This window comes from Bombina bombina, chromosome 6, assembly GCF_027579735.1.
Source record: "Bombina bombina isolate aBomBom1 chromosome 6, aBomBom1.pri, whole genome shotgun sequence".
Classification (NCBI taxonomy): domain Eukaryota; kingdom Metazoa; phylum Chordata; class Amphibia; order Anura; family Bombinatoridae; genus Bombina; species Bombina bombina.
Genome location: NC_069504.1, coordinates 1061181059 through 1061193438, shown reverse-complemented (window position 1 = coordinate 1061193438; position 12380 = coordinate 1061181059). Strand labels below are relative to the sequence as shown.

Genomic DNA, 12380 nt, shown 5'->3' with positions numbered 1-12380 from the left:
GAGCAGCAATGGAGTGGTCTTTGTATTGATCTTTTTGCATGTTGCCTTCTACAAGAATTTTTGTATTCTCATATTTTCACCAGGATGAGGCGCAATGTATAGCTCGCTTCATTACCTTGCCGTTTTATGGCCCGCCTCCTTCTTTCTTTCAGATGGAGCGGCTCCATCTTGGGGGCAATATTTTCGGGGGGACCTTAATAGATTCTCTATCTAGTAGAAGATTCTAACAGAGGTCAGCTAATCAAGGATTTATTCCTTTTCCTCTCTCTGCTGTCTACTGTCCGGCCAACAGCAAGCTCTAATGGTCGGGTTGATAGCTTAACCATCTTGCAACCAGAGGGTTGAGATTTTGAATCTAGCTGCAGTTGATTTTCCCTTCACTTTTCAGTGACTCTTTGTATGGAGGGAATTGGTCTGATTGTTTCCATAGATATTATTCCCTTTTTGCTATTTTCCATACAATGGAGATCATTCGGATCTGTCTCAGGAGATAGATCTAGATCAATCATCAAGACTTTCTCCTGTGGTGGTTTTTCAGGAGTATCTGTCTCGGGGCGCGTGCTTCTGGAGACATTCCTGGGTGATGTGACCATGGACGCCAGCCTGCTGGGCTGGGAAGCAGTCTGGGACTTATTTAAGGCATGGAAGTGTCTGCTTTCCTCTTAAACATCTTGGAGTTGAAAGAGATTCACTATGTTCTGAGGGCTTGGCCTCAGTCGTCCTTAGCTTGGTTCCAGTTGGACAAGGTCACCTCAGTGGCTTACATCAGTGGCCCTGCTGTCTAAGTCACTGGATTAAACCTCCAATTTACTTGGAGGCGTGGGTTCGGATCCCACAACTCCATAATCCAGTTAACCTATGCAGTGCATGGACATTATTTAATCCAGAGGAACTCGGAGTTCCTTAGCCATGTAGGAGGTGACTTGGATTGTCTGTGGGCAGAAGCTCACGATTGCTGTTTGTCATCCACTTTGCAGGGGTGGATTACTGGGAATCGGATTTCGGAACAGACAGATATTTCATCGGGGGAGTGGGAATCTCCATCCGGAGGTGTTCTCCAGGTAAACCCTCAAATGGGGGTTTCTGGAGTTGGCCTTTGAGTGCGTTTCGGCAGAACGCCAAGCTTCCAAGGTACAGTTCAAGGTCTAGTGATCCGCAGACCGTTCTGATAGATGTTCTGGTGGCTTTTTCTGGGATTTCAATCTAGCATCCCTGTTCCCTCCATTTGCTTCCTTCCACGAGTCATTGTTCGTGTCAAACAGGAGAGAGCATCAGTAATTCTGTTAGCTCCTGCGTGGCCTTGCAGGATTGGGTATGCAGACCTAGTGGAGATATTGTCTCTCTCCCACCTTGGAGATTGCCTCTGAGGAAGGACCTTCTAATTCAGGCTTTTGTCCTTCACCCAAATATAATTTCTTTGAAGCTGACTGCTTGGAGATTGGATGCATAGTTCAGTTTGAGCGTGGGTTTTCTGAGTCGGTCATTGAGACCATGTTTTTGGCTTGTAGCCTGTTACTTGAAACATTTACCATAAGATATGGCGTAAATGTCCTTATGGTGTAAATCCGTAGGCTATTCTAGAAGTAGGGTCAGGATTCTTAGGATTTTGCCCTTTCTACAGGGAGGTCTTTGAGTTTTGTCAGTCAGTTCTCTGAAGGTGCTATTATCTTTCTTGCTGCGTAAGCGTCTGGCAAACGTGCCAGATGTTCAATTTTTTGTCAGGCCTTGGTCAGATTCAGTCCTGTGTTTAAGTCTGTTGCTTCCCCTGGGAGCCTTAACTTTTGTTCCTTGAGCCATTGCATTCCATAGATATTAAGTTGTTATCTTGGAAGGTTTTGTTGCTTATTGGTATCTCTTCTGCTCGGAGAGTGTCGGAACTCTCAACTTTGCAGTGTGATTCGTCTTATTTTTCATGCCGATGAAGCAGTTCTTCTAACTAAGTTAGGTTACTTCCTAAAGTGGTTTTGGACAAAAAATGTAATCAGTAATTTGTTGTTCCTTCTCTTTGTGGTAGTTCTTTTTATCTGAAAAACATTTGTTGCACAACTTGGAGGTTTTGCGTGCTTTAAAATGTTATTTACAGACGACCTGTTTGTCTGTTTCTCTGAGAAACGTAAGGGTCAGAAAGCATCTGCTACTTCTCTTTCTCTCTGGTTGAGAAGTATATTTGGTTTTGCTTATGAGACTGCTGGACAGCAGTCTCCTGAGAGAATTACAGCTCATTCCACTAGGGCTGTCTCTTCTTCTTGGGTTTTCCAAAATTAAGCTTCTGTGGAACGGATTTGAAAGGCTGCAACTTGGTCTTCTCAGCATACCCTGTCAAAATTTTACAAATTGGATACTTTTGCCTCGGCTGATGTTCTTTTGGGAGAAAGGTTCTTCAATCAGTGGTGCCTTCTATTTAAGTTACCTGTCTTGTCCCTCCCTAATCATCGGTGTCCTCTAGCTTGGGTATTGGTTCCCAACAGTAATTGATGATTCTGTGGACTTACCGTATGTGTGGTTTTACCAATTAAGGCTGTTGGTGTTTCACCTTAATACTGGTCTTGTCTAGTTGTTGGGGTGGGGCATTTGCTATAATCACTCTATAGCTACAAGTTCCAGGTACAGGATGGACCCTTTTGGCAGAGCTACCTAGTCAGGGTAGCCGGAGTCCTTCACAAACTAATTCAGTAACAGCTGCACAATGACAGAAATAAGACTAAATCAAACTAAACTAATACAAAACAACTGGCAGAATTAGGGGGTAAAGACTGTAAGGCATAAGCCACATCATAGTCAAATTAATTTAGGGAGCAGTCAGAATAAGGACAATTTCTTCATTTTGGAAATTTAAAATGTAGGCTTCACAAGTTGAACGTAAATTATTGTAAGTAGACTACACGGGCCTGACATTTATACAAATACTATATAATATGACAGTAGACTATGCTTAGTAGGGACATTTATCTCTGAAGTTCAGGATGAGTTATCAAGTGGGTTTCAAAACATTCATGTATAAAAACAGATAGATTTAACAAAAAATTTCATTTTAAACTACAGTGCACATTTTAATCAGCTTTATTAACTTATAGTTTTGTAATTCTATGTACTTTTTTAAACTTATTTTTTATTTATACATTGAATTTTTGTGCACAGCACTTTCTTTTGCAAGATGTACCGAGTCCATGGTTTCATCCTTACTTGTGGGGGATATTATCCTTCCTAACAGGAAGTGGCAAAGAGAGCACCCACAGCAGAGCTGTCTATATAGCTCCCCCCTTAACTCCACCCCCCCAGTCATTCTCTTTGCCGGCTCTAAGCAGGAAGGGTAAACTGAAAGAGGTGATAAACTGTTAGTTTTTATTTTTCTTCAAGCAAGAGTTTGTTATTTTTAAATGCTACCGGTGTGTACTATTTACTCTCAGGCAGGAGATGGATGAAGATTTCTGCCTAGAGCATGATGATCTTAGCATTTGTAACTAAGTTCCATTGCTGTTCCCACAGAAGCTGAGGAGTACAGGAAAACTTCAGTGTGAGGAACGGTTTCTTGCTATACAGCAATGAGGTATGTTCAGTCATTTTTTCTGGAGAGACTGTGATATTTCAGAAAGGCTGACAGTATCCCCATGAGGGTAAGGGTAAGCAGTAATCCTAGACTTATAGTGGCATTACTAAGCTTGCATAAAGGGGCTAAACTTATGGTTGACACTCAGTTTGAATGATATTAGCAAACGATTGTGTGTTCTGGGAGTGCTGTTAATAATCCTTTTAGGGACAACTGTATTGAGGGTACAATTGGCTTTTTGGGGTTTTTAGAACCCACATGGCTGTAAAAACGCTTGGTGTGTTTTTTTGGAGGCCTTAGTAACATTGAGTGAGATGGGCGGGGCCTAATTTCGCGTCTCAGTTGCGCAGTTGTTTTCTCTTGATAAGCAGCAAGCTACAACACCGGAGGGTCCTGGTGATCTTCTTGGGCCAAATCGAAGCTTTATCCGCACATTACCAATCCCTAAGGGCAGGTAGGCGCCACAGCAGAGCTGTGGCAAGGTGCTGACAGGGTTTTTACCGGTTTTTGGCACTTTGTCAATCCGGTTTCCATATTTGGGGGTTAATTGTTTAATTTGCTTGTGGTGCAATCTTACTAAAGCTTATGGGATCTGCTGTAAAAATGTCAAGAAATTTGAGGTATTTTTAAGCAGTTTTGCAGTTTGTGTATGCCTTTTTTTCTCTTAAAGGCACAGTACCGTTTATTAAATTGTTGTTTTTTTCACTGAATAAAGTGTTTTCCAAGCTTGCTTGTCTCATTACTAGCCTGTTCAACATGTCTGACATTGAGGAAACTCCTTGCTCAATATGTTTAGAAGCCATTGTGGAACCCCCTCTTAGAATGTGTCCCACATGTACTGATATGTCTATAAATTGCAAACAGCATATTTTGACTTATAAGAGTTTGGCGCTGGTTGAGTCTCAGACAGAAGGAAATCAGGTTATGCCATCTAGTTCTCCCCAAGTGTCACAACCAGTAACGCCCGCACAAGTGACGCCAAGTACCTCTAGTGCGTCTAATTCTTTCACCTTGCAAGATATGGCCACAGTTATGAATACTACCCTCACAGAGGTTTTATCTAAACTGCCTGGGTTGCAAGGGAAGCGCAGTAACTCTGGGTTAAGAACAAATGCTGAGCCTTCTGACCCTTTAGTTGCTGTATCCGATGTTCCCTCACAATGTTCTGAGGTAGGGATGAGGGATTTGCTGTCTGAGGGAGAGTTTTCTGATTCAGGAAAGATTTTCCCTCAGACAGATTCAGATATGACGGCATTTAAATTTAAGCTAGAACATCTCCGCTTATTGCTCAGGGAGGTTTTAGCGACTCTGGATGATTGTGACCCTATTGTCGTTCCAGAGAAATTGTGTAAAATTGACAAATATTTAGAGGTTCCTGTCTACACTGATGTTTCTCCGGTCCCTAAGAGGATTTCGGACATTGTTACTAAGGAGTGGGATAGACCAGGTATTCCGTTCGCTCCCCCTCCTATTTTTAAGAAGATGTTTCCCTTATCTAACACCATGCGGGATTCGTGGCAGACGGTCCCTAAGGTGGAGGGAGCTATTTCTACTCTGGCTAAGCGTACAACTATACCTATTGAGGACAGTTGTGCTTTCAAAGATACTATGGATAAAAAATTAGAGGGTCTCCTAAAGAAAATTTTTGTTCATCAGGGTTTTCTTCTCCAGCCTATAGCGTGCATTGTTCCTGTAACCACTGCAGATGCTTTTTGGTTCGAGGCTCTGGAAGAGGCTCTTCAGGTGGAAACCCCATTAGATAATTTTCATTACAGACGCCGCTTTTCATCTGGCTAAATTAGCGGCAAAGAGTTCAGATTTTGCCATTTTAGCGCATAGAGCGTTATGGCTTAAGTCCTGGTCGGCTGATGTGTCATCAAAATCTAAGCTTTTGACCATCCCTTTCAAGGGTAAGACCCTATTCGGGCCTGAACTGAAAGTGATCATTTCAGATATCACTGGAGGGAAGGGTCATGCCCTCCCTCAGGATAAGTCAAATAAGATGAGGACCAAACAAAATAATTTTCGTTCCTTTCAAAACTTCAAGGGTGGTCCCGCTTCCTCTTCCCCTGCTGCAAGGCAAGAGGGGAACTTTCCTCAATCCAAGCCAGTCTGGAGACCTAACTAGGCTTGGAACAAGGCTAAACAGGCCAAGAAGCCTGCTGCTGCCACCAAGACAGCATGAAGGGGTAGCCCCCGATCCGGGAACGGACCTAGTAGGGGGCAGACTCTCTTTGCTCAGGCTTGGGCAAGAGACGTTCAGGACTCCTGGGCTGTAGAAATCGTAACCTAGGGGTATCTTCTAGATTTCAAAGATTCTCCTCCAAGGGGGAGATTCCATCTTTCTCAATTGTCTGTAAACCAGACAAAAAGAGAGGCATTCTTACGCTGTGTAGAAGATCTATTTACCATGGGAGTGATCTGCCCAGTTCCAAAAACAGAACAGGGGCAGGGGTTCTACTCAAATCTGTTTGTGGTTCCCAAAAAAGAGGGAACCCTCAGACCAATCCTAGATCTCAAGATCTTAAACCAATTCCTCAGAGTCCCATCTTTCAAGATGGAGACCATTCGGACTATTTTACCAATGATCCAGGAGGGTCAATATATGACCACCGTGGACTTAAAGGATGCGTATCTACACATTCCTATCCACAAAGATCATCACCAATTCCTCAGGTTTGCCTTTCTGGACAAGCATTACCAGTTTGTGGCTCTTCCCTTCGGGTTGGCCACGGCGCCAAGAATTTTCACAAAGGTGCTAGGATCCCTTCTGGCGGTCCTAAGGCCATGGGGCATAGCAGTGGCGCCTTATCTAGACAACATCCTAATTCAAGCCTTTCCAACTAGCCAAGTCTCACACGGGACTGCATGTTGGCCTTTCTAAGATCTCATGAGTGGAAGGTGAACGTAAAAAAGAGTTCTCTTTCCCCTCTCACAAGAGTTTCATTCCTAGGGACTCTGATAGACTCGGTGGACATGAAAATATTTGTGACGGAGGTCAGGAAATCAAAGATTTTGACCGACTGCCGAGCTCTTCATTCCATTCCTCGGCCGTCAGTGGCTCAGTGTATGGAGGTAATCAGAGTAATAGTAGCGGCAATGGACATAGTTCCGTTTGCTCGCTTACATCTCAGACCACTGCAACTATGCATGCTCAGACAGTGGAATGGGGATTATGCAGATTTATCTCCTCAGATAAATCTGGATCAGGAGACCAGAGATTCTATTCTTTGGTGGTTGTCACAGGATCACCTGTCCCAGGGAATGTGTTTCCGCAGGCCAGCATGGGTTATAGTGACAACGGACTCCAGCCTACTGGGCTGGGGTGCAGTCTGGAATTACCTAAAAGCACAGGGTTTGTGGACTCAGGAGGAGGCCCTCCTACCGATAAATATTCTGGAATTAAGAGCTATATTCAATGCTCTTCAGGCGTGGCCTCAGCTGGCTTCGGCCAGATTCATCAGATTTCAGTCGGACAACATCACGACTGTGGCTTATATCAATCATCAAGGGGGAACAAGGAGTTCCTTAGCGATGATAGAAGTTTCCAGAATAATTCGATGGGCAGAGACTAACTCTTGCCATCTATCAGCAATCTATATCCCAGAGGTAGAGAACTGGGAGGCAGATTTTCTAAGTCGTCAGACTTTTCATCCTGGGGAGTGGGAACTCCATCCGGAGGTGTTTGCTCAACTGGTTCAGCTATGGGGCACACCAGAATTGGATCTGATGGCGTCTCGTCAGAACGCCAAACTTCCTTGTTACGGGTCCAGGTCAAGGGATCCTCAGGCAATACTGATAGATGCTCTAGCAGTTCCCTGGTCGTTCAACCTGGCTTATGTGTTTCCACCATTCCCTCTCCTTCCGCGTCTGATTGCCAGAATCAAACAGGAGAGAGCTTCAGTGATTTTGATAGCACCTGCGTGGCCACGCAGGACTTGGTATGCAGACCTGGTGGACATGTCATCTCTGCCACCATGGACTCTGCCACTGACACAGGACCCTTTGATTCAAGGTCCGTTCAAGCATCCAAATCTAATTTCTCTGCAACTAACTGCTTGGAGATAGAACGCTTGATTTTATCAAAGCGGGGTTTCTCCGAGTCGGTCATAGATACCTTGATTCAGGCTCGAAAGCCTGTCACCAGGAAAATCTATCATAAGATATGGCGTAAATATCTTTTTTGGTGCAAATCCAAAGGTTACTCATGGAGTAATATCAGGATTCCTAGGATGTTGTCCTTTCTCCAAGAGGGATTGGAGAAAGGATTGTCAGCTAGTTCCTTAAAAGGGCAGATATCTGCTTTGTCTATTCTATTGCACAAGCGTCTGGCAGATGTCCCAGACGTTCGGGCTTTTTGTCAGGCTTTAGTTAGATTCAAGCCTGTGTTTAAACCTGTTGCTCCGCCATTGAGTCTAAATTTAGTTCTTAAAGTTCTTCAGGGGGTTCCGTTTGAACCCATGCATTCCATAGATATTAAGCTTCTATCTTGGAAAGTTCTGTTTCTAGTTGCTATCTCTTCAGCTCGAAGAGTTTCTGAACTATCTGCTTTACAATGTGACTCGCCTTATCTTGTGTTCCATGCTGATAAGGTGGTTTTGCGTACCAAACCTGGGTTCCTCCCTAAGGTTGTTACTAACAGGAATATCAATCAGGAAATTGTTGTTCCTTCTCTGTGTCCTAATCCTTCTTCTAAGACGGAACGTCTGTTGCACAACTTGGACGTGGTTCGTGCTTTGAAGTTTTATTTGCAGGCAACCAAAGATTTTTGTCAAACATCTTCTTTGTTTGTTGTCTATTCTGGAAAGCGTATAGGTCAAAAGGCTACGGCTACCTCTTTCCTTTTGACTGAAAAGCATCATCCGTTTGGCTTATGAGAGTGCTGGACAGCAGCCTCCTGAAAGAATTACAGCTCACTCTACTAGAGCGGTGGCTTCCACATAGGCTTTCAAAAATGATGCTTCTGTTGAACTCATTTGTAAGGCTGCGACTTGGTCTTTGCTTCATACCTTTTCCAAATTTTACAAATTTGATACTTTTGCTTCTTCGGAGGCTATTTTTGGGAGAAAGGTTTTGCAAGCAGTGGTGCCTTCCGTTTAGGTTCCTGTCTTGTCCCTCCCTTCATCCGTGTCCTAAAGCTTTGGTATTGGTATCCCACAAGTAAGGATGAAACCCGTGGACTCGGTATATCTTGTAAAAGAAAAGGAAATTTATGCTTACCTGATAAATTGATTTATTTTACGATATACCGAGTCCACGGCCCACCCTGTCCTTTTTGGGACAGGATTTATTTTTTCTAAACTTCAGTCACCTCTGCACCTTTTTAGTTTTTCCCTTTCTCTTCCTATACCTTCGGTCGAATGACTAGGGGGAGGAGTTAAGGGGAGAGCTATATAGCAGCTCTGCTGTGGTGCTCTTTGCCACTTCCTGTTAACAGGAGGATTATATCCCACAAGTAAGGATGAAACCCGTGGACTCGGTATATCGTAAAAGAAATCAATTTATCAGGTAAGCATAAATTTCCTTTTTGTTAATTAACTTAGTGTATATATATTATATTCTTCTAATCTAATCTCTCTATAAAGCAAAAAATGTTAGCTTCAAGATACTCTTATCACATTCATTAGTTGTAATGAAGATGCTCTATAACTTTTTAATATAGATATGAAATTAAAATACCTCACGCTTTACCGCCCACTTTAAAAGTCCATTTTTCTATGAGGTAATGGTTTGAATTTTTGTCAGCGCTCTTCCCCCATATGGCTCTTTTGTTGTTGCTATAGCACTGATTGAAAAACAATTCAAACCGTTAGCTCACAGAAAAATGCACTTTTGAAGTGGGCAGTAGAGCGCAGGCTATTTGAATTTAAAGAAACACTGAACCCAATTTTATTTCTTTCATGATTCAGATAGAGCATGCAATTTAAAGCAACTTTCTAATTTACTCCTATTATCACATTTTCTTTGTTCTCTTGCTATCTTTATTTGAAAATCATGAATGTATATCTTAGCAGCCAGCCCATTTTAGGTTCAGCACCATGGATAGCGCTTGCTTATTGGAGGCTGACATTTACTCACCAATAAGCAAGCATAACCCAGGTTCTCAACCAAAAATGGGCTGGCTCCTATGCATCACATTCCTGCTTTTTAAATAAACATAGCAAGAGAACAAAGTAAAATTAATAATAGGAGTAAATTAGAAAGTTGCTTAAAATTGCATGCTCTATCTGAATCATTAAAGAAAAAATGTGCGTTTAGTGTCCCTTTAATATCTATATTAAAAAGTAATTTATAGGGCATCTTTGTTACAACTGATGAATGAAATACCATCTAAAATATCACTAACATTCTGGATCTGATTTTAAAAAGGGGGAGAGTTTACCAGCACTTTAACAGAGGAGAAGAGTGAGAAAAGAGAAAAAGAAAAGAAAATTAAGAGGGAGGGCACAGAAACCTTCACACAGGGCAGCATATAAACACAATAACAGAATATATTTACTTTCCCAAAGGATTAACACATTGGTTCCTAAAGGCTTTTTAGGTCACTGACCTCTTGGTTCTATAAACTCATCATTGGCTCCCCCTTAACATAACCCATAAAAGCAATATTCAGACCAGCAGTGCACAACCCCTAATAAAGATAATGACACAATACAAAAAGGAGTATAATATATAAAAGAGTAATAATTAAACATATTCCATTTTTAAAATAATTTATACCAGTTTTTAAAATGGATAGTCACTCTGCAAGAGTTGTATAAACCACATTAAGCAATTATTTCACTGTTCAAAAACTGTTAATCCGATGGATGGGCTTGATGACGTGATACCAGTTTCCAGTCTTTGGTTTCATGTAACCTAGCAGGAGTCTTAAATCACCATAGTCGGTGATCTGGAGTTGATTTCTTTGCTTGGGGCATAGTTGTACTACTGCATCAATAAATCAACTCTATACAAATTGTATTCTACTTACCAAAGTGGTATATAGTGCACCACCAGTTTATTTCTGACAGAAGACCTAAAAACCTTAGATGATTGACTGTGTACAACACTACTCAGACAAGTACAACTGGCTTTTGCTGTGTTTCCTGCTACTACACAATGAATAAATACTGTTCAGTTTATGTTAATAATCCATGCTAATGTACAGCGCTGGCAAAACAAACAATGTAAGCCTACAGTAGACGTGGCTGCAATTTATTGTAGAGAAAGTGTAAGTTGCTGATAAACCTGAAAGAGAGAAAGTTGTTTTGCTTTGCATAACATATTATGATAAATATACTTGGAGGCCCACTAGCATCCTCTTCTGACACATATGGTAATCCCGATTCACCTCTTATGTCTATTAGTGCCCCCCTCCTCATTAATCCCAGTACTGCCTACTTAGGGAACCGCTGTTATAAATGGTTTAAATCTTTATAAATACTGTTGTTTTGTTGGATTACTAGTAATAACAATTAAAATTGATTTAATATTGTGTCCTTTTTTTCTTCTATGGGCACAGATGGATGCCTCTGTGGACACACTGTACAGCTATATGCAAGAACGTCAGAAACGATTTGCCAAGTATGCAGAACAAATCCAAAAGGTGAATGAGATGTCTTCTATCCTGCGGCGTATACAGATGGGGATAGACCAAACTGTACCACTCATGGAAAAACTCAATGCAATGTTGCCTGAGAATGAGAGGCTGGAGCCATTCTGCATGAGCCCAGATAGACAGAACAAGCCCTAGTCTAGAAACTATGTACTTCTAAAATGTTTGCAAAATTCTTGAGTTTATCAGGTCCTGAGATCACAGAACATGGAGAACAGTAAGAGCTGGGTATTTTATGGACAAAAAAGTAACTACATCATAGTTATTATGAAATTTAATTTAACTTCTTCACTACCAATGAGACTTAGCCCTCCTTTAGTTCTCAGTATGGATGCGGGTTCAATTTGAAAATGTGAAACTTGAATACATTAGCTAGCTATATACTGGACATTGTCTGCAGTTGCTTATTAAATTGCTGGTTGAATGTTTGCAAAACCTGGAAGACGTTTTTAAAGCTGTACTGAAAATGTAAATAACAATTTATATTTTACAAGACCATATTTTAATTTGGATATAGTAAACAAAGGTATTTAAGGAAATTGTAATAAAGTGAAAAAAAATAAAAAAAAATAAACAGGCAGTATTTCACCCCAAACAGAACTTTTTGTGACTAATCATTTGTTTTTCTTTTAGAACTTGTATATAATTTATCCTCCACTCTTATTTTCAAAGCAGTTGTATACAGAGGCTAAAGGCAAATATGAGAAAGCTGTAAATATGTCAAAAATGTGCTGTAAATGATATAACAGTTGATACTTTAGCGCTGCAGTGAAGAGATTGGTGTTTATTTTGTCTCATAAACTAACCATAGTGCTTTGCTTTTAAGTGGGCAATGTAAATATTTATTAAACGTTTCCTGTGGAAGTTGGACTGCATTTTTGTTTTTGTGGACAGCTGCAAAAGTGGCAGTTTATAATTCATGTAAATGTCAGGACGAATGTGTGTACGTGTACTGTATGTCACCGTGAGTGCTGCTCCTTGATGAAAGTATTAATAATACATTATGACAATAAAATATTATTTGCTTACCTTACCAGTAAGGTTAGGTTTTTAGAAACACATGTAATTATTGTAACTGCACACTGATATTTTGAGGATACACTGGTTTAATGTGATTGTAAAATTTCTGAATTTAATGCACAGTATATACAATTACTCTTCAAAACAGGGGCACTTTCACTGATTACATTTCTTTCCGAAGATATGGTGAGTCCACGCTTGAGTAATTACTGTTGG

At 41.1% G+C, this 12380-nt stretch overlaps 1 protein-coding gene across 2 annotated transcripts in view; it reads left to right on the top strand.

Annotated features, from left to right (window-relative positions):
• Positions 1–12008, top strand: part of BORCS5 (BLOC-1 related complex subunit 5) — a 200090-nt gene extending 188082 nt beyond the window's left edge. For both annotated transcript variants that reach the window (XM_053718911.1, XM_053718912.1), the window contains exon 5: positions 11052–12008. In XM_053718911.1, coding sequence (XP_053574886.1) covers positions 11052–11282 — 231 coding nt within the window. In that variant the 3' untranslated portion in view covers positions 11283–12008. The remainder of the gene's footprint in view (positions 1–11051) is intronic.
• Positions 12009–12380: the final 372 nt, after the last annotated feature.